This window comes from Trachypithecus francoisi, unplaced genomic scaffold, assembly GCF_009764315.1.
Source record: "Trachypithecus francoisi isolate TF-2019V2 unplaced genomic scaffold, Tfra_2.0 Lachesis_group0, whole genome shotgun sequence".
NCBI lineage: Eukaryota > Metazoa > Chordata > Mammalia > Primates > Cercopithecidae > Trachypithecus > Trachypithecus francoisi.
Genome location: NW_022681453.1, coordinates 182,386,208 through 182,409,443, shown reverse-complemented (window position 1 = coordinate 182,409,443; position 23,236 = coordinate 182,386,208). Strand labels below are relative to the sequence as shown.

General features: G+C 35.4%; 1 protein-coding gene across 42 annotated transcripts in view; it reads left to right on the top strand.

Moving 5' to 3' along the window:
* CLASP2 (cytoplasmic linker associated protein 2) overlaps positions 1-23,236 on the top strand; it is a 220,561-nt gene that overhangs the window by 74,411 nt on the left and 122,914 nt on the right. For 22 of the 42 annotated variants that reach the window (XM_033212944.1, XM_033212968.1, XM_033212937.1 and 19 more), the window contains 4 exons: positions 3,519-3,601; positions 8,723-8,815; positions 16,544-16,689; positions 19,091-19,226. In XM_033212944.1, the coding sequence (XP_033068835.1) occupies positions 3,519-3,601; positions 8,723-8,815; positions 16,544-16,689; positions 19,091-19,226 (458 nt within the window). The remainder of the gene's footprint in view (positions 1-3,518; positions 3,602-8,722; positions 8,816-16,543; positions 16,690-19,090; positions 19,227-23,236) is intronic. The other 20 variants (XM_033212967.1, XM_033212966.1, XM_033212956.1 and 17 more) reach the window with 1 other exon arrangement.

Genomic DNA, 23,236 nt, shown 5'->3' with positions numbered 1-23,236 from the left:
TTCTGTTGGTATAGTGAAATGCACCTTCTTTACTACATGATTTGTTGGGGGCTTTCTACTTCTGATTCTGTGATTACCATCTTATTTGAATAGAGCCCTTATCTTTTGTTTCTTCCTTTTCTTTATACACCAAGATTCAAAAGGATCCCTCTCGCTTCTAATTGCTATTTACCTCTTGTCCTAGAGAGAACTTTAGTTGGTGTCTACGTTATACAACTACCAGGATTCTTTTCTACACAGTTTCCTCTGATTTTTTTCAATAAAGGCTCTGTAGTTAACATTGCTTGTCTTGGATGTTTATATTTTCCTCATTTACTTGAAATGAAATTTGAAATGTTATTTGTCTCTTATTTGTATAAAAAGCAAGGGATATGGGTAATTTTATTTGCTCTCTGTGGGTTTGGGAATATTTGTTTGTGTATTTGATTTGAGTTTGGATGCCTACCATTTTCCTAAGGGAAGTAGAATGTCTACTCTAAGTTTTAATACGGGACAAGGAAAGAAAAACCGAATAATCCATTGTCTCTGCATTTTGTTGAATTTTGGGACATTATTATTGAATAGTTTCTACCTTCCCCTTTGATCTGAATCACTTCTTTTTCATATGTCAAAATTTCTTACATTTGTGGGTCTGTTTTAGAACTTTCCATTTTATTTATTTGGTTAGTTCGTCTATCCCTGCACTAAAACTTTGTAAGTCTTGATGTTTGGCAGCGCAAGTAGCCCCTCTTTTCTTCTGCGGGAATGTTTGGCCCGTTGCTCTTCCAAACAGATTTTAGAATCAGCTTAACAGGTTCCACAAGAAACCTTTTTGGAAGCTTGATTATTATTGCAATACCTAGGGAAGACGGGACACTTCATGATACCATTCCTTCTTGTTCATGAGCTTGGAATATCTCTCCATTTATTTCATTTGTAATTTTTTTTTTTCTTTTTTGAGACAGTCTCGCTCTGTCACCCAGGCTGGAGTGCAGTGGCGCGATCTCAGCTCACATTCACTGCAACCTCTGCCTCCCAGGTTCAAGCGATTCTCGTGCCTGAGATTACAGGCACACACCGCCACTCCTGGCTGTTTTTTTCTTTATTTTTTATTTTTTATTTTTAGTAGAGACATGGTTTCTTCATATTGCCAAGGCTGATCCCAAACTCCTGAGCTCAGGCAATCCGCCTGGCTCAGCCACCCAAAGTCCTGGGATTACAGGTGTGAGCCACGGCACCTGGCTCTCCATTTATTTCAGTACTTTAATATTACATTAAAAATTATTATTTTCCCAAATTTTTTCACTCTTTAAAATTTCTAACTTCATTGCTAGTGCTTAGCAATGAGATTGATTTTTGTATATTGATTTTATTTCCAGCTACCTTAGAAAGTTGAATTTTGAATGATTTTACTGTATATGTGTGTGTATATATATAGACAACTAAAATTATGTATATTTATTGTGTACCACGTTTTGAAATACATATCCATTGTAGAATGGTTACATTGAACAGTTAATTTATACATTATCTCACTTCAGTTTTTGAAGCCGAAAATATTACTGTGTGGCCCTTTATAGATCAAGTTTGCCACTCCCTGATACCATTATATCATTTTAAATAGTAATGACGGTTTTGTTATATTCATTTTCAGCGCATCTAATTTTTTCCACTTGTAGTCCAAAAAATTACTTTTGCTAGGCACACAATTTAGATAATATTTTGCCAATATTTTCTTCTTTCAAAACTTGCAAGATATTATTAGTATATTCTCCCTGGCTTCCACTATTGCACTTGAGAAATCTGTTGTTCAAACTGTTGTTCCTTTCTAGGTGATCTCTTCTTTCTCTGATTACTGTCTCCGTCTTTGGAGTTGTGCAGTTACACCGCCAAATTCTAGGTTTGGATTTCTTTTTATTTATCCTGCTTGGGTTATGTTGCACATCCTGAATTTATAAAGATTCTTGTTTCATTAATCTGGAAATTTCACAGCTGTTATCTCTTGTTAAATATCTTTCAGACGCCCCAATAGATGTATGTTAATTAGATATTCTCATGCTGTCCTTTGTATCTCTTTATGTCTTTCCATTTCCTCTTTCTCTTTGCCACATTTTGGGTAATGTATTCAGGTGTATCTTCCAGCTCTCTAATTTGTTCTTAAATATGTTTACTTTTTTAAAAAATTTCAACTGTTGTATTACTTAGTTCAAGTTGTTTCATCCTCCTACCCCCAAGTTCATCTGTTTATTCCTAATGGCCTCTTGTTGATTGGTCATCTTTGAGTCCATCCTTGATTTCTTTAAACATATACACATCTGTTCTGTAATCTGTACTGGACAATTCTAATATCGACCGTTCTCAAATCTATTATCTGTTCCCTGTGACTCTTGTCTTCTTGCGTATTTGATCTTTGATTGTGAACTCATTGCTTGAACTTAGTTGGTGGAAGTCCTTTGGACCTACCAGAAACAACTTTCTTCCAGAGAAGATTTATTCCTGCTTGACACTGGGGAATCATCAGTCACAACTGCATTAGCCTCTCTTGTCTCAACTCAAGAATTGTAGGGCACTCTGCCCCACTTATTAGTTAGGGACTTTGTTTTTGGATAGGATGAGCTGCAAAGTCACATTGTAAAAGGAGCCTGCATTCGGGAATGAGAACTGAGGGGCGCCACAGTCTCAGGGACTCAAGACCTCTAAGGAGAGGGTGGAAGCTAGTTGGTGCTATGCGATGGCACAGTGAGCTGATTCAGTGAGTGTTAGAAAAACTGCAAACTGGCGTCAGGTGCTGCTCCTGGAATGAGTGGTCTACCAGAGTTGTTAGGATTCTACTGCAAAGAATGGAAAGCAGTCAGGAAGAAACAGGTCCCTTCCTTTAACTTCCAGTCTCTCTCCAACACCCCCATTGCCAGAGTTTAAGAGGAGAGGAAACCATTAAAATCAACAGAAAAATTGGTTTAATGAATACTAGGTTCAGCATCTCAAAGCAGAGTATATATAGAAGAGTAGGTTTAGAGCTGAAAGAATAGCTTAATTATTGGCTCTTCAATAACTACTGCCTACTAAGTTTACTTTTTTATTGTCAATGTGCAATAAGGGAAGATTTGTGTAATTAAGTTTAATTTCAACTCTCATTTCTTTCATGAATGCTTTCCTGATAGTAGCATACACAGATTTTCTGCACCACTCTATCAATTATTGACATTTAGTGTCATTTTAAGTTGCTATTCAACTTTTAAAACATTTATCCTTATGTTTATGTGTGTTTGCTAGTGCATTGAATAGGGAGGTGGGTTTCAGGGCTGTGTTCTTACAGTTCGAATATTACAACCAGCCTAGGCTAGCACCGTATACTTAATCGGCATTACAAAGTACCTTGACCTTTCTGAAAGTTGGAGATTTTTTAAATGCTTTCTTATAAAATGGAATATCTCTCAAAATTATACTTTTGTTGATATCAAAAGTTTTATTTTTCATGTTGTCATTAATGTTAAGATGCTTAAAAATGAATCTTAGGAAATTAATTTCCTTTTAATTAGCAGGTGCTTCTAAGGAAGGAGGTGCTGGAGCAGTAGATGAAGATGATTTTATAAAAGCTTTTACAGATGTCCCTTCTGTTCAGGTAAGGCTACCAGTGGCACTCCCCATGAATATTACCTATGTGCCTGTTCATATAATTATTTGTCTCAGTCCCTTTTTAAGAATTTTTTTTTTCGTTAAATAGCTATATAAATAAAATATTTGGCTTATTACCACCAAGCCATTATTTGTTGGTACAATTAGATTTTCAAGTGATTTTTCAGTGAGGCTGAAATAGAATTGAATCATATTGTTGAATCACATTACACTGCAGTGTTCAGATTCTTAAATTAATGAGTTTTGAGCTCGCAGAGTATTAGATTAGTTGATGATAGAAATTTGGAAGTCATTCATATAGATGTTATTGAAGTAAAGTGGACACATGCATAAATAAGAGTATTATTTCCATGACTTAAAACTACACATAAATGTTATATTGTATGTAACATTCTACAACCTGACTTTTTACTGGGTTGTTATTTGTATTTTTTCACAATGTAAAATTTGTGATTCTGGTTCATTCATTTGGATTGATAGATGGTGTTCTATTGTATGAACAGACCACAGTGCGTTGATAGGTTGTTTCTAGTTTTTGGCTATTCCATGTCATGCTGCAGTGATTTTTTTTTTTTTTTTTTTTTTTTTTTTGAGATGAAGTCTTGCTCTGTTGCCCAGACTGGAGTGCAGTGGTACAATCTTGGCTCACTGCAACCTCTCACCTCCTGGGTTAAAGCGATTCTCCTGCCTCAGCCTCCTGAGTAGCTGAAATTACAGGCACCCCGCCACCACGTCCAGCTAATATTTTGTATTTTTAGTAGAGATGGGGTTTCACTGTGTTGGTTAGGCTGGTCTCCAACTCCTCACCTTGGCCTCCCAAAGTGTTGAGCTTACAGGCGTGAGCCGCCACACCAGCCTGCAATGAATATTTTTGTAGGTAGGAGTTTCTTTAGGGTATAAACACAGGAGTAGAATTGCATGGTTATAATCTTTAAGTTTACTTAGATGTTACCCTGTAGGGTTGTTGTACCAGTTCAGACTCCTATGAGAAAGGTAGAAATGATAGTTCTAATTTCATCACATCCTTGCCAGTACTTGTTGTTGTAACTCAAAATGTTTTTACCAGTATGATGAGTGTGAGTACTCTTTAGCATGTCTATTTGAAAATATTCTCACATCGCTTTACTTGCGAACTACCTTCTATTGCCTGTGTTACCTTTTTAGCTCTTTGGAAGGAAAATTGTCCTTAAGATATTTAAGATCTTAAAAAGTTAGAAGAAAGCTTTAAAAAGTTGTCTGGTTTGTATTTTATCCCTTTATTGAGACGTATATTTTTTCTTATTTTAAGATACTTTTTAAATAATAGGGAAACATAGCACTTCCTCCTTTTGTGTTTTACAGGCTTTCATATAAGGGGAAGATTAGTGTTGTAGGAACAATCAGTAAAGCTTAGTTGAACTTGAATATTTGTATTGTTCAGTATGTTCTTATCAGACTGGTAACATCATGGTATGGGCAGCCAAGGGCTACTCAACTATATGGAGGGGAAAAGGCTATTTTACAATTACTCATTGCTTTCTTCCAGCTGGGCCTCTCTGCCACCCTCACCACCCTGTAAATGTTCTACACCTTCCATTGTTCCCTTGGAAACATCTTTTTCATAAGCAGTAACTCCCCTAAGCTTTAACCCCATTTTTAAAGGATCCATTCAATGTTCTTTCCTTGATTAGAATCTGATTTTTTTTTTTTACCCTCTTTAAAGATAAAGCTATTTATTATTCTTGGCTCTCATACTCTTAGTAATTGATAATAAGTTTATTGTGCTTTCACTCCTCATTATTACTTTGTGACCATTATTCCTATACCCATTTATATGAGGTTCATACTCCCTGGCCAGCCTTCTTATTATTGGCATGTACTGATCTTGACAACATTCCAGTGCTGCCTAGGTTTGAATTCCAGCTCTGCCTCTAGCTGTGTAACCTTAGTACATTACTTAACCCTCTGTGCTTCAGTTTCCTCATCTTAAAATGGGAATTATTAGTACTTATGCCGAGGGTTATTGTAAGACTAGCTATGAGAGTACAGATGAAGTGTAAGAAGTATATGTTAGCTATTATTATTTTCCTAAATTTTCACACATGTTTGATGAATTCAGTTTCTAGACCTCCTCCTCACTTTCACCATAGCTACCCAGTTCATAGTCACACGTTGGATTTTGATATCATCTGTGTGTTACTGTTATGTTTCCAAAGTTGTTAATTGAAGTATCTCGTTACCGACCAGGTTCCCTTGCTTTTTTAAGTTCTAACAACTACTTCTGCATGATTTCAAAGATCTTCAGTCCATTGTCTTTTCTACTCACTCTCAATTAATCATCCATCACTTTATACTTTCCTTCTCATCTATGCTTTGATTTCCTTCTTATCTAGACTTTGATACCATGGTTTCTTGTGGTAGGACTGTACATATTATGCTAAAATCCCTTGCTTCTCTGTTTTTTTTTTCATAACAAAGTATTAAACAGTGATTTTTTTTAAAATACAGATTTTACAAACCTACAACTGTGGACATTCCCAACTTGTTATTTTCTCTATGTCTTGAAACCGTGCTGCTAGAGAAAGTCACATGTTAGGGCTCATGATTTTTAGTGGAATTCACATAAAATGAGCCCTCAGCGATCTGATATCCTTACTATGTTTCTGTGATCAGTTCTTTCTCTGCTTAATACAGCTCTCAAACATGTTTCTTTCCTTTCTATCCATCAGCCTGTCTCAGTCTCCTCTCTTCTCTCAGCCCCTTACTTTAGTAAATAAGCAGTCACCGTCAAATGGGAGCATGATCTTTCTGTTAACATTCTTCTCTACTGTACATTCCTTCTGTCCTGTTGCTCCAGGAACATGGTCCTTCTTCAAAGGCCAGCACCTCCACCAGTGCTCCAAAGCCTAGTGTTTTCTGCTTCCTTAATACGTTTACACAATCAGTAATCTCATGTGGGTTCAAGCTCTTTCTGTTTAGCTCTTAACGTGACTGGGTTCTTCAATTAAAAAAACAAAAGTCTCACTGGGCTCCGTATCTTCCAGATACTATTTTTTATTTTGACCCTCACAGTCAGCTTTTCCAAAAGAGTTGTCTGTACTTGGTATTTCTATAACTTGTTACTCACTTCATCCCACTTCTTTCTAGCTTATTCTTACATTGAAACAGGTCTTGAGTAAATCACTGATCATCGTTGAGGCACCAGAATCAACCCGTTTGTAATTTTTTTTTTCTTGTTCTTCTATCAGTATTTAGCACTGTTGACTATAGCCACTATTTTGGTGTTTAATTTTAAGGTGCTTGTGATGTAATGTTCTTCCATTTTATTTCCTCTACATCTTTGTCACTTCATCTCTGTCTCTTTTATAAGCACATCCTTCTCTACTTGGCTGTTGAATATTGGAATTTCTTAAGGGTTAGTTCTGGGCCCTGTCTTCTCATTCTCTATTTTCTTACTGAGTCACCTCCTTCAAACCACTGGCTTCAGTTCCTACGTTTTATCTAGATAATGCCCACATTTTAACCTCCAAGCCAGATCTCTCCTGAGTTCCAAAATGATTTGTCCACTGTGATTGTTTACCTGATGCCCTCTTTCAGATGTCTCAGACACCTCAAACTTATCCTGTTTGAAACTGAAATAATGGTCTTCCAGTATTCTCTGTGTGTAAACCATTACTTAATCAATTACAAAATTTAGAAACCTAGGAATCATTCTACTCCAACAGATACCTAACTTAGTGGGTTTTCAAGCTTCTTTTGCTTGTATACCTGCTGAAAGAATGTTTAAAGAAGTATATTTTTGAGTTGACTCTCTTCTTCCTTACTGGGGGAAGGGGAACCTTGCATTGTGTTCCAGGGGAATGCATCATAAGATTAGGGGTGGTAGAACGTTCTGGAAAATGGCAGAGGGGTATTGTGAAGAGAAGGTGAGAGGCAGGAAAGAGCTAGCTCAGAAGTTTCTTTAACCACATAACAGAATGTTACCTGGTCACTATCTACCTCGTCCCAGCCTTGTCTCATGCCTTGCTCTCCTTTGCGTTTGCAAGCACTCTCTTTCTCTCTCTCTTGCTCTTACTCTCTGTTAAGCAAAAGGTGAATTTAATAGCATTAAAAGTGAAAGATGTAAGGCAATTTGATGAAGGGACTCAGTTGGTATCACCAGGAGCCTGTTTCTCATTTCTAATTCCTCTGCATTGTCTCCTCCCATGATCAACAATGTGGTTATTGCTGTTCTGTCCTCACACCTGCGTCATTGGCTCTTCTCCCAGTTCCCTGTATACTTTTTATTCCTTACTCTGGCCTTCTTTCATTTACTTTGTCACAGAGCCTTTGCACATGATATTAACTCTCTAGGGAAATCAAATCTCTCCACTTTGCCTGATGATATCCTACACATTATTTAGCTCTCAGCACAGTCTTGACTTTCCTCATAGGTCAAACCCCTCTTATATATAAACTTTCGTTTTCTTTTGTGGGACTTCCTATTTGTAGTTTCATATTTGATTGATTTTTAAAATCTCCCTGAGTAGATTGTACTCTACATAAAGCAAAGACCGTGTCTATTTTGGCTAACCATAGTCTCCCCATTGCCTAGCATAGTACCTCTGTGTTATGTGAATATTTTTTAAATGAATAAAAGAATAATGGTGAATAGCATTTTGACAAAGGGTTGGCTCCAGAGGGAACAAAACATGTAGCTATCCTGACTGTAGTTTATCATGACATAAGAGAGAAAATCAAAACTAACTTAAAACATGTCCTTTTGGTAATATTGTGTGATATGTATATGAATGCAATAAGATAGGTTACACACTTGAAGTCTTTTTGAGAAATTAGACTTTTCTTTATTCTTAGATATTTGACATCTTGTTTTTAAAATTACAAAGCATTTTAAGAGCATATTTGAAGTTATTTATGAGGGAAGAAATAGCAAAAATGGTAACAAGGAAGAAAAATAAAGCATTTTGTGTTGTTAATTATCTATAATGTATTTCTATTTTCCATTAGAATGGTGCTAGAATGAGAAATAAACTTAGTAGGTGAAAGATTGTTTTGAACATCAGGGCATAATTTTGATATTGTTCATGGCAAGAAACGCTGTTATAATTCTGAATCTTTTTTTTTTAAGATTTATTCTAGTCGAGAACTCGAAGAAACATTAAATAAAATCAGGGAAATTTTGTCAGATGACAAACATGACTGGGATCAGCGTGCCAATGCAGTAAGTTTTTGTCTTTAATTTTATCTTCTTTCTTTATTGATGTTCCTTTTAAAAAACATGGAAATTCAGTAGTAGTACTATATGGTATTCACTTATAAAATAGAGTCTGGTAGGTTACATTTCTTTCTGGAGAATATATTGATACAATACTCATTTTCTGGTTTAGGATCGATTTTTATTTTGGTTTGGCTTATCGGATGGTGCCTACACATTTGGTAGCCTCACTACATGTGCTGTTTTTGACTGATCAGCGCAATGTGAGATTCACAGGGCTTTGGCCTTTCTGTGGACTTACACAGTTGCTTATTAGCACTATCCTCAAGTCATGTAAGGTTTACCAATAAAGCAGCTCACTTTACCTGCATGCTCAGTGTTTTCATAGCACTTCACCTGCATGCTCAGTGTTTTCATAGCATCAATATAAATTCACAACAGGATGTGCATTTATCTGGCTTTTTTTCTTCTCATGTGAATGTGATGAATATTTCTCCTGTGATTTCATTTATAAAGGTCAGATACCCTTGAGTTAAGAATATTTTATTTAGCCTAAATTCCTTAAGGAAAATATTTGAAAAAATTTAAAATAATATTTAAAATAATATTTGTGTTTAACAAAACAATAAGCAGTATGTTTTTTAAATTTGTGAACTTACTGTTTATATAACCAGATGACATGTACCAAATGTTTTCAAGAAGCCAGAGAAAAGGGCTGCATTTGAAGACTGTTCTGCTCTGAGAGGTCTCAACCTGGCTGATTATGAAAATCCCCATTTTGATTAATTAAATCAAATGCAGGGTCTTTTGACAAATATGGCTTTTATGACACCATGAACAAAGGACCATTTTTGTCTTTGTTAGGAAGTCTGCATATCCTAAAACATTGAAATACTGTTTTTAACAAAGTGTTCCTCCAAATTTGTTAAATATGGCTCCTATTCTTGTTTGTCACAGGTAATCTGTAGAGAAACATGACAGATTAAGTATTGTTAGTATAAAACGTCATCTTTTTACTTAAGGGTTTTTTTTTGGGTTTTACTTAAAAACTACCCATTTGGAAACAACAGATGGTCTTTTGGTTTTTTTTTTTTTTATTAGAAAAATGACACAGACTTATTGTAATGAGTGAAATAATGCAGAAAACTACAGAGAAAAAGTTAATAGTTTCCTACCTGTTAAAGAAATAAACTTTTGTGGAGGCTAAGATGGGAGGATTGCTTGAGCCCAGGAGTCTGAGGTTACAGTGAGCTATGATTGTACCACTGTGCTCCAGCCTGGGCAACAGAGTGAAACCCTATCTCTTAAAAAAAATAAAAAAACACACTTTTCATTTTAGAGTATATCCTTTTCTGTGTTATATGTATTTAAATACATATGACAAGGTACGCACAATTTTCCCCTACTCTCTTTGTAAAAAAAAAAAAAAAAAAAAAAAAATCATACTTGATACATTACTTAGTAACTTGCTTTTTTTTTTTTTTGCTTAACAAATTGTGCTCATTCAGTACACCTGGTATAGATGATGTCAGGCACGTAATAGTTGCTCAGATATTTATTGAGTGCAGATCAATATGTACATATATTCCTTAGTTTAATATGTATACATGTAATTTGTGTATGTGTGTTATATCATAGGAATTTGATCTTTTGTTTGTTTCTTTTATACTTTAAGTTCTAGGGTACATGTGCACAACATGCAGGTTTGTTATATATGTATACATGTGCCATGTTGGTGTGCTGCACCCATTAACTCGTCATTTACATTAGGTATATCTCCTAATGCTATCCCTCCCCCATCCCCCCACCCCACGACATGTCATTTTTAAAATCATTTAACCATTTGATGGATTTTCAGTTTTTTTTTATTGTTTTGCTATTTTAGCAGTGTTATAGTAAACATCCTTACACACATTTGTAACAATGGTGCTTTTATTTTTGTAGGTTAGATTTTAAAATGTGGATTGTTGGGTAAAGAGTTGCTGCAATTTTATTTTAGTAGATGCTGCCAAAATATTTTGAACAAAGGTGTTAGTCATATATAATCTTATAGTGTTTGAGAGCATCTGTTTTCTTTTCAAATTTAAAAAATTTTTGCCATTGTATTGGGGAGAAATGTGACTTTGTGAATTTATCACTAGTAACTTTTAACATATTTAAATATATTTATTTTACCCAATTTAATCACAGGTTACAATAGTCCCCCCTTATCTATGGTTTCAGTTTCCATGGCTTCAGTTACTCATGGTCGACCATGGCCAGGAAATAAGAAGATACTTTGATAGAGACCTACATTCACATAATGTTTATTACAATATATTGTTATTGTTTTTCCATATTATTATTGTCATTAATCTCTTACTGTGCCTAATTTATAATTAAACTTTATCATAGGTAAATATTTATAGGAAAAAAGATATATAGGGTTCAGTACTATCTGAGGTTTTAGGCATCCACTGGGGGTCTTGGTACATATCCCTTGCAGGTAAGGGGAAACTACTGTATTTGTCTTTTTCTTATTTTATTGTCATTCTTTGTGTGTCATCTTATATACGTTGCAGGTAATTTTATCCTACCATATTGTGATTTTTATTTTGTTTTTAGTTATAATTTAGACACTTGAAAATTCTCCTCTGTTTATGATAGTTTTCCTTTCCTTATATGCCCAAGATTGTATAACATTCTTTTGATTTTTTTCTAATGTCCATAGTAGGGTTTTTTTACGTTTACATCTTTATGCATCTGATTTAACTTTAAAGACATATTTTCTTTTAGTTTAGTTTAGTTTAGTTTAGCGCGAGCTCCACCTCCCGCGTTTACGCCATTCTCCTGCCTCAGCCTCCCGAGTAGCTGGGACTACAGGCGCCCGCCACCATGCCCGGCTAGTTTTTTGTATTTTCTTAGTAGAGACGGGGTTTCACCGTGTTAGCCAGGATGGTCTTGATCTCCTGACCTCGTGATCCATCCGTCTTGGCCTCCCAAAGTGCTGGGATTACAGGCCTGAGCCACTGCGCCCGGCCTAAAGACATATTTTAAAATTTAGAAAACCTCTGAGTTAAATGTGAAATTATATACAATATTGGTGTGATAAGTAGAGTTTTAGCTTCTGAGTGTGTATGAGCACAGATGTGCACGTGTGTGTATCTCTTTTGATCAATGTAATTTTATTATGTATGTCTGGTTTTCATGTGGATGACATTTGTCAATCAAATACTGAAAAAGTAATGCCTTTTCTTGTCTGGTTGCTCTAGCTAGGCCTTCTAGTACTCTTGAATAAAAGTGTTGAAAGTGGGCATCCTTTTCTTATTCCAGACCTTAGAGGAAAGGCTTTCTGTTTTTCGCTATTCAGTATGATATTGGCTGTGGGTTTGTTTTACATAGCTTTTATCATGCTGAGGTATATTACTTCTATACCCAGTTTTTTGAGAGTTTTTATTATGATGCAATGTTGAATTTTATTGAATACTTTTTCGGCATCTGTAAAAAGGGTCTTGTGGTTTTTGTCCTTCATTCTATTGATACGATGTGTCCCATTTATTAATTCATGTATATTAAATCATCCTTGCATCCTGGGATTTATCCCACTTGATCATGATGAATGATCTTTTAAATGTGTTGTTGAATTTGGTTTAATAGTGTTTTGTTGAAGATTTTTGCATCTATGTTCATCAGAAATACTGGCCTGTAGTTTTCTTTGTTTTGTCTTTGCTTTTGGTATCAGGGTGATACTGGCCTCGTAGAATGAGTTTGGAAGTATTTCCTCCTCCTTGATTTTTTTTTTAAATAGTTTGAATACAATTGGCATTAGTTTGACTTTAAATGTTTGATAGAATTCAGCAGTGAAATAGTCAGGTCTTGGGCTTTTCTTTATTGAGAGACTTTTAATTACTACTTCTATCTTGTTACTTGTTATTGGACTTTTCAGGTTTTGGATTTCTTCATGGTTCAATCTTGGTAGGTTTTTGTGTCTAGAAAGGTATCCATTTCTTCTAAAGAAATAAAGAGCATCCGAATTGGAAAGAAAGAAGTCAAAGTATCCTTGTTTGCAGATGATATGATCTTATATTTAGAAAAACCTAAAAACACCACCAAAAAAAATTCAGTAAAGTTGCAGGATACAAAATCAACGTACAAAAATCAGTAGCATTTCTATATGCCAACAATAAACAATTTGAAAAAGAAACTGAGAATGTAACCCCATTTACAGTAGCTACAAATGTAACACCATTTACAGTAGCTACAATTAAAATATCTAGAAATAAACTTTACCAAAGAAGTAAAAGATCTCTACAATGAAAACTATAAAAACATCGATGAAAGAAATTAAAGAGGACACAAAAAACAAAGATATATTCCATGTTCATATTGATTGGAAGAATCAATATTGTCAAAAAGTCCACACTCCCCAAAGCGATGTACAGATACAGTGCAATCTTTATCAAAATACTGATGACATTCTTCATAAAAATAGAGAAAACAGTACTAAAATTCATATGGAACTACAAAAGATCAACAATAGTGAGTGAAGGCAATCCTAAGCAAAAAGAACAAAGCTGGAGGCATCTCTCCTGACTTCAAATAATATTTACAAAGCTGTAGTAACTCAAATAGCATGGTACTGGCTCAAGTGACCCACCTACCTTGGCCTCCCAAAGTGCTGAGATTACAGGTGTGAGCTACCACATGCAGGGAGAACAGTATGGAAGTTTCTTAAAAAATAATAAAAGTAAAAAAGAGGCCGGGCGCGGTGGCTCAAGCCTGTAATCCCAGCACTTTGGGAGGCCGAGACGGGCGGATCACGAGGTCAGGAGATCGAGACCATCCTGGCTAACACGGTGAAACCCCGTCTCTACTAAAAATACAAAAACTAGCCGGGCGAGGTGGCTGGCGCCTGTAGTCCCAGCTACTCAGGAGGCTGAGGCAGGAGAATGGCGTAAACCTGGGAGACGGAGCTTGCAGTGAGCTGAGATCCGGCCACTGCACTCCAGTCCGGGCGACAGAGCGAGACTCCGCCTCAAAAAAAAAAAAAAAAAAAGTAAAAAAGAGATAGACCAGTGGAACAGAAAAGAGAACCCAGAAATAAATCCTTACATTTATACTCAACTCATTTTCAGCAGAGGTACCAAGAACGTACAACAGAGAAAGGACAGTTCAATAAATGGTATTGGGAAAACTGGATATCCACACTGCAGAAGAATGAAACTAGACCCCTATGTCCCACTATACATAAATCACATCAAAATTGATTAAAGATTTAAATCTAAGACCTCAAACTATCAAACTACTACAAGAAAACGTTGGAGAAACACTTTCTAGGACATTGGTCTGGGCAAAGATTTTCTTGAGTAAGACCTCAAAAGCATAGGCAACCAAAGCAAAAATGGACAAATGAGATCACTTCAAGCTAAAAAGTTCCTGTACAACAATGGAAACAGTCAACAAAATGAAGAGACAGCCTACAGAATGGGAGAAGATATTTGCAAACTACCCATCTGATAAGGGAGTAATAACCAGAATATATAAGTCACTCAAAAAATTCTATAGGAAAAATAAGTAATCTGATTTAAAAGTGGACAAAAGATCTAAATAGACATTTCTCAAAAGAGGAGATACAAATGGACAACAAGTATGTGGGAAAATGTTCAACATGACTAGTTATCAGACAGATACAAATTAAAACTTCAGTGAGATATTATCTTACCCCTGTTAAAATGACTTTTATTTAAAAGACAGGCAATAACAGGCAAAAAACAAGAATGCCGGCAAGGATGTGGAGAAAGAGGAACAGTTGTACATTGCTGATAGAAATATAAATTTTATTTTAGTTTAGTTTCCTTCTTTATTTTAGCTTAGTTTATTTAGTTTGGGTATTGTATTGTATTGTAGTTTGGGACTGGGTTTCACTCTTTTTCCCAAGCTGGAATACAGTGGCGCAATCATGGCTCACTACAGTCTTGACCTCTGGGGCTTAAGCAGTCCTCCCACCTCAGTCTCCCAAGTACCTGGGACTATAGGCACATGCCACCATGCCCAGCTAACTTTTATCTCCCTATGTTGCCCAGGCAGGTCTCAAACTCCTGGGCTCAAGTCACCTATCCTCCTTGGCTTCCCAAAGTGCTGAGATTACAGATGTGAGCCACCGCATGCAGGGAGAACAGTATGGAAGTTTCTTAAAAAATAATAAAAATAAAAATAAAACCACAATATGATCTAGCAATCCCATGGCTGGGTATATATCCAAAAGAAAAGAAATCAATATATTGAAAAGATACCTGCACTTTCATGTTTATTGCAGCACTATTCACAAAAATCCAAGAGATGGAATATACCTAAATGTCCATTGGTGAATAATGGATAAAGAAAATGTGGTACATACACACATTGGAATATTATTCCACCGTAAAAAGGATGAAATCCTATGGCTTGCAACAACGTGGATGGAACTGGAGGACGTTATGTTTAGTGAAACAAGCCAGTAACAGAAAGAAAAAGATTGCATGTTCTCACTAATATGTGAGACCTAAAAAACTTGAACTTGAGATAGAGAGTAGAATAATGGTTACCATGGACTGAGAAAGGTAGTTGGGGGTTGGGCAGGGAAATAGTTGAAGGGTACAAAAATACAGTTAGTGCAAGAATAAGATCCAGTGTTAGGCAGCATAATAGGCTGACTGTAGTTAACAATAATTTATTGTATATTTCAAAATAACTAAAAGAGTAGAATTGGAATGTTTCTAACAGAAAGAACTGATTGATGTTTGAGGTGACGGATACCCCAATTACCCTGATTTGATTGTTACACATTGTGTGCTTTTATCAAACTATCACATGTACTTCATTAAAATGTACAACTATTATGTATTCATAATAAAAATTTAAGAAAGTAAAAATTCAACAGCAGGCCAGATGTAGTGGCTCACTCCTGCTGGGAGGCCAAGGCGGTGGATCGGTTGAGGCCAGGAGTTTGAGACCAGCCTGGCCAACACAGTGAAACCCCATCTCTACTAAAAATACAAAAATTATTCAGTCACGGTGGCATGTGTCTGTAATCCCAGCTACTGGGGAGGCTGAGGCATGAAAACCACTTAAACCCTGGAGGTGCAAGTTGCAGTGGGCTGCAGTGGCACCGCTGCACTCCAGCCTGGGCAACAGAGCAAGACTGTCCCAAAAAAAAAAAAAAATGTTCCACAGCAAAAAAAAGTAATGATAAAAGTTTCCAAATTTGGCACTTTTAAAAATAGGCTCCCTTCATAGATAGTGATGGTAATGGTCACACAACATTGTGAATGCACTTAATGCCACTGAATTGTATACTTTAAAATGGTTAAAATAGTGAATTTTGTTCATGTGTATTTTACCACAAGTAAAAGAAAGACTCCCTATTATCACACTGGGGATTAAGCTAAAAGACACATGAATAAATAAATTAAATGGATTCCCTTAAAACTTTACGATTTATGTACTTATAGATTACATTTCTCTGTTGTGCTTATAACTAAATCTATAATACTATTTTTCAGACAGCTTTTTGTTGGCATATTTATTTATAAGATACTTTTTTAATGCTACTAAATATTTAATGCTACTAAAATGTCTGAATATAGTAATATAATGAAACATTACATATGTTTCATTTTTTAGAAAGTTTTTGTTTGAATAATGTAGTTTAGGTAGCTTTTTTTTTTTTTTTGCACTTCCACCTTTTTTGTCAATAATGAAAATTCTTTATTTCAGCTGAAGAAAATCCGATCACTGCTTGTTGCTGGAGCTGCACAGTATGATTGCTTTTTTCAACATTTACGCTTGTTGGATGGAGCACTTAAACTTTCAGCTAAGGATCTTAGATCCCAGGTGGTTAGAGAAGCTTGTATTACTGTAGCGTAAGTATATTCCTTTTATGATAAGTGTTTTTTATGAATGAATTTAGTACTCACTGCTTCAGTGCTTATTAAGTCAAGCGGTAGCAAGATAGCCAAAAATGTATGTGATCCAAAAATCATTTTTGTTATATATAAGGATTCAATCTGTATGATTTAAAAAAAATTCCTTAATAGCTCTTTATACCAACATTTTAAGGTTGGTATAAAGATATTTAAAATATCTAAAGCCTACTGGTGGATGTTTTTATCATTAATTCTTCAAGAATAAGATGAAAATGAATGGGTCTGGAAACTGGCTGTATTCACTTTTCTCACTACTAATTTGGATATTAAATACTCAATTTCTGATATTTTAGCAGGTATTCTGGCATTGCAACATGCATCATTAACTTAGCAAAATCTAAACTTTAAGTTTATAGTCTTCCACAATACAAGGATGGTAGAACTTAAATTCTATTTATTACTATTTTTGACCTAAGCAGTGTTGTTGCATATGCATTCCTTTGAAGATAGGGAACACAAAAGTGCCTACTAGCAATATTTCTAATCAGGATTGTATTATATATTCTAGTCGGAAATGAAGAAAGAAAAGGCAATATAAGGATTGCAAGAAAAGGAACAGAACTGCTATTATTAACAGACGATATAACTATCCATGCAGAAAACTGCAAGAGAATCTACAGATAAATTATTATAATAAAAGGACTTTGGCAAAGTTGCAAGATACAAGTCCCAGTATACCAAAATGACCCAATTATCTCCAACTAGCAAAGAAAACCCAAATTAATACAAAAATCCATAAAATGTAACCATGAAAAATACACTTAAAACATGACTAGCTCTCTTGCAGAAAACTGGACAATATATGTGAAACATCTGTTTCCAGATAGCAGACAGGGTAGGAATGGAATTCTGAAAAGATGCAAGTGATGTCGAACAGTATGAGTTTTGACCTGGAGGCACTCTGGGGAAGGAAGGGGGAACCTAAGCAGAGCAAGGCACTGAGGTGAGGAAACAGAGACTAGAGTTTCAGAGGCTGAAGTGGTCAAAATTGGCAGTACAGAATACTGGAGAGAAGATGGGGAGATTCACACACACACACACACACACACACACACAACGAGCTACAGAGATCATAATATGGGAATCCATGAGTCTAGATGTATACTTCCCTGTCCATGTGAAAGGCACACACTGAGGAAGGAAGGGAGCTAATGCCTGGGAGCTATAAGGTAAACAATTCCCAGAGCTTACATAGGGATAGGAGAGGTTTAAGATCTGATCAATCAGAATGGAAAAACCCCGGTGAACACCCAAGGCAGTCAGTAGAAACCCCAGAAAGGCCATTGCCTAGGAATAGTACTAAACCAGTTCTAAAGTAAGGCAACTCTAGACTCTGCCTCTCCCAACAAGCTTATAAAAATCAAGCTGATTCTCAAGTACATTACCTGCCTACCAAAGTAAAACTCATACTCTTTAAAGGAAGACAACATCCAAACATATCCACAACTCCTTGCTTTTCATTTGAGGATCCTTTTTGCCTGTGAGTTCAGACATTAGAAAACTAATACTGTAACAGCATAGGTCTGTGTACATAAATGTACATAGGTCTAAATCTGAGCTCCTGGAATCAAGAACCTGAATTATTGGAGCTAACTCTATCCCAACCATGTATTTTCAGTAAGATATAAATATATAAAAATTAACCAGTATTGCAAAATTGTTGGCACTTTGAGTGGTTACCGTATCCCTCCTAAGTGTTTTAACTAAAATCATGCAATTAAAGGCTGATTTAGTTGTTTAACTACACAATTGGAAAGAGAAGTCAGGTGTTCTAAAGATCACCCAATAAGATATGTTAGAGTTGTATTTTTGACTGCGAATTTGGAAATCCTACTCCAAAGAAGTAAGGGAGTATTTATGACTAAAAAAGGGATGATACTATTAATAGAAATAAAGAACATCTTGAGGAGCATTGATTTGAGTAAGATTTTGAACTTGTTTGTAAAAATATGCTGAATTTAAGATTGATAATAGATCATCAAAATGGAAATATCTCCTGGATCAAGACCAAAGGTCAGAACCATCAGAGCTGATTATTTCACCTGATGTGTCCTTAGAGTTAATAAATTCTGAAATCAAATGACTTCTCCAAGTGCTATTGCAAAGAGATGAGGAAAATGCCAGATTTCAACTTTGGACTAGCCAGTTAAAGAATGGGGAAAAGAAGGAAATATGTAGCATCTAGGTTTCCCTATCTTTATTCTGTTTTTCTGCCATTACAACTGATTAAAATACAAATTCCTAGGTTAATTCAGTAAAAGAGTATTTTAAAATTACATGGTTCTGTCTATATTTAATGTTAAACTATTAAAAAAATACTTTTTTTCTTCCTTTGTAGCCATCTTTCAACAGTTTTGGGAAACAAGTTTGATCATGGCGCTGAAGCAATTGTACCTACACTTTTTAATCTTGTCCCCAATAGTGCAAAAGTCATGGCAACTTCTGGATGTGCAGCAATCAGATTTATCATTCGGGTAAGTTTGCTCTTTCCTTTTCCACTGCTGCCTCCTCCCCCTCCCCCGCTTTTTCTTTCTTCTTCTTCCCCCTTTTTCTCTCCTTCCCCCCCTCCCCCAGTGTACCTAAATAAGTCACTGAGTTTCTTTTTGAACCCCAAAGGCAAATCATTTTTGAATTATTTTTCTGATAGTAAAAGCCATAGATGGTCATTATAGAACTAGAGGATTGCAAAGTAAACATGTTTGTATATGGAATATAATACATACATACATGTACATATGAGTACATATACGTATCTACAGTTACGTGTGTATATGATCACAAATGTTACAGAAAATAATAAAAGGCAAATTTTTAATATAGTTATGTGCCATCTGACAAAGTTTCAGTCAATGATGGGCTGCATATGCAACAGTGGTCCCATAAGATTATAATATTATATTTTTACTGTATCTTTACTACTTTACTACTGTTGGATATGTTCAGGTACACAATACTTACTATTGTGTTACTCTATCCTAGAGTATTCAGTACAGTAATATTCAGTACAGTAATTCAGCTACAGATTTGTAGCCTAGGAGCAATAGGCTATAACATACAGCCTAGGTGTGGAGTAGGCTATACCATGTAGGTTTATGCAAGTACACTCTATGGTGTTCATACTATGATGAAATCACCTAATGGATTTCTCTGAATGTATCCCGATCATTAAGTGATGTATGACTGTATTTCTCTTCACTCATATCTTGAGGAAGTCCAAAAGAACAGAGTTGAAAAAACAAATCTCTCCCTTGAATTCTATTCTTTGTTACTAATCACTCTAGCAATTTAATGTGTACTTTTCCAAACTTCTGTTCTGTGCCTTTACAAATGTATTTGCTACACATATAGAACATGTAAGTATATATAATATATTCTTTGACTTATTGATTGATTGATTGATTGATTGAGAGAGAGAGAGTCTCACTCCGTCACCCAGGCAGGAGTGCAGTGGCACGATCTGGGCTCACTGCGACCTCTGCCTCCTGGGTTCCCACAATTTTCCCACCTCAGCCTCCTGAGTAGTTGGGACTACAGGCACCCACCACCATGCCCGGCTAATTTTTTTGTATTTTTAGTAGAGACAGGGTTTCACCATGTTGGCCCAGGCTGGTCTCAAACCCCTGGCCTCAAGTGATCCGCCTGCCTCAGCCTCCCAGAATGTTGGGATTACAGGCGTGAGCCATCATGCCCAGCCTATCTTTTTAAACTTCATATACTTGGGTAGCGTCCCTTATCCATATATGTAATTCTTTTTAATGTGTAAATTAGTCTTCTGTTAACGATATATCATCAAATTATCCTTACCAGGCCGGGCATGGCAGCTCACGCCTGTAATCCCAGCACTTTGAAAGGCCAAGGCAGGCGGATCACCTGAGGTTGGCGATTCGAGACCAGCCTGAGCATCACGGAGAAACCCCATCTCTACTACAATTACAAAATTAGCCAGATATGGTGGCGCCTGCCTCGGGAGGCTGAGGCAGGAGAATCGCTTGAACCTGGGGGGCAGAAGTTGTTGTGAGCTGAGATCATGCCATTGCACTCCAGCCTGGGCAACAAAAGTGAAACTCCATCTCAAAAAAAATAAATTAATTAAATAATCATAATAATAAGTTATCCTTAAGGAATAATTTATTCCTTAAGAATTGAATAAATATCCATTCTTATTCCTGCAGTCTTCTTCCTGGAGTCCTTTTTCTCCATTCCTTTGCCAATATTGTCTTTTATCAGTATCTTCAGGGTTTTATAATTTAATAACCATTATTTCATATTATACTTTGCATTTCCTGCAGTATTAGGGATGTTAGCTATTTTTTTCCTTCTATAATTCTTCTATGGATTGTCAGTTTATACTCTGTGCATTTTTTCTCACTTATTTCTAAGATCTTTTTATATATCATAAGGATATTAATTCTGTGTTGTATATGTTGTAGTATTTTCTACAGTCTGACATTTCTTCAAATATTATATAAGCTCTTTTGTTACATATCAGAATTTTAAATACATATGTATTGAGACTTGTTCATTTTGTGGGTTTTATTATAGTTAAGACAGCTTTCCCAATTTCAGTTACACAAAAATGTTCAATCGTTTAGAATTTCTGTAATTTTTTTCTTAGATTTAGATCTAACTGGATTTAATTTTTGTGTGAATTATAGATTTCTAACTTGATATTTCCCCCAATACAAAACCAATTGACCCAGTAACGTGGTGAATTACAATGTAGCTTTGTCTTGAAATGGTGTTGTTGTTGTGTAATTTTCATAAATACGTAAGTCTGTTTCTTAAATGTATTTTCAGTTTCTTTAATCAGTTTGTCCTTTCCTGTTAAAAAAATTAAGTTTATTCGTAATATTACTTTCCCAGGAAGTGTTCTTTTTCACCATTTTCATATTTTAAATTAGAAAATGTTCCTTTTTTCCCATTTCAGGCTTTTTTTTTTTAAAGATTGTAGACAACCTTAATCCAGAACCTTTGTAACAATGTTAGAAAGTATAAAGACTGGGCACCGTGGCATATGCCTGTAATCCTAGCACTTTGGGAGGCTGAGGCAGGCGGATCACAAGATCAGGAGTTCAAGACCAGCCAGGCCAATATGGCGAAACACCATCTTTACTAAAAATACAAAAAAGTTAGCCAGGCGTGGTGATGCATGCCTATAATCCCAGCTACTCCTGAGGCTGAGGCAGGAGGATTGCTTGAACCTGGGAGGTGGAGGTTGCAGTGAGCCAAGATTGTGCCACTGCACTCCAGCCTGGGCGACAGAGTGAGACTCCGTCTCAAAAAAAAACAGGAAGTATAGTAGGAATTATTGAAATGTTTGTTTTATCCCTTAATTGGGTGGGATCATATTTAACTTCAATTAAATATGATTTTTAGTGGGTTTCTGTGGATATAGTATATTAGATTATGGAAATTTCCTGCTGTTCACATTTTGCTAAATTTTGATCAGGAGTAGATGTTGAATTTTATCAGATAGCCCTTTAATATCTTTAGAAATGATTATCTTTGTTTTTTCATTTATTCATTATACTTTCAAGAACTAAATTCTGCTCGGCCATTATACATTAAGATACTGCTAGATTTGGTTGGCTAATGTTTAGTAAGATTTTGGCATTCATTTAAATGAATAAGTATTTTGTGAATTTTTTTTCCTGTTTTACATATTTTGTTAATATATTGTTCTGCTATTAGGGTTTAATGATCTTTAAGATTATGTAATAACGTTTCCAAGGTTTTAGACTCTGAGCATCTTGAATCTTTATTTTGGAATGTTGGTGATCTCTCACCTCAGCCCTCAAGAAGCTGGGTTTATAAGTGTGAGCTACTGCACGTAGCTGACTTTTTCTTATTAGAATGTTATACATTCTTTTATATATACTTGACAGAGGCATTATTTGGGGTTCTTTATAAACATCTATTTATGGTTTTATTGGTTGTAGTGAGATTATTTAATTTTTCTAATTCTTTAGTTTCTTTTTTTTCCCCCAACTTTTGGCTCATTTTATTTTTTTAGATTTTTGTGGTATATCTTTAGACAATTTGCATTGCTTTTTCTTTATTATTATAAGGCTTTGGGTTTTCTTCTGAGTTTGGCTTTGGCAGCATCTCAATGATTTAAATTTACCACATTTTATTTATCTTTTCAGTCATTTGTAATTTCCATTTCAACTTCTTTGAATTGCATAATAAATATTGTTTTCATTTTCAGATGGTGCTTTTGTTCTTACTGTCATTATTTTTGAATTTCGTGACATTCTGATCAGGGAATTTGGTTGTATGATTTATTCTTTGATGAATACCTTGAAATTTTATTTGTGTTCTGTCATCAGTTTATATAGGTAGGCTGTTAGCATTTACAAATGTAGAATTCTTTGGCATAGAATTGAGTACTTTGTTCATCACTAAATCTAGCTTATGTTTCATTTACATTATTCAAGTTCTTGTCTCATTTTTTAAAAAATTACTTTATCTGGCAAATTCTGAT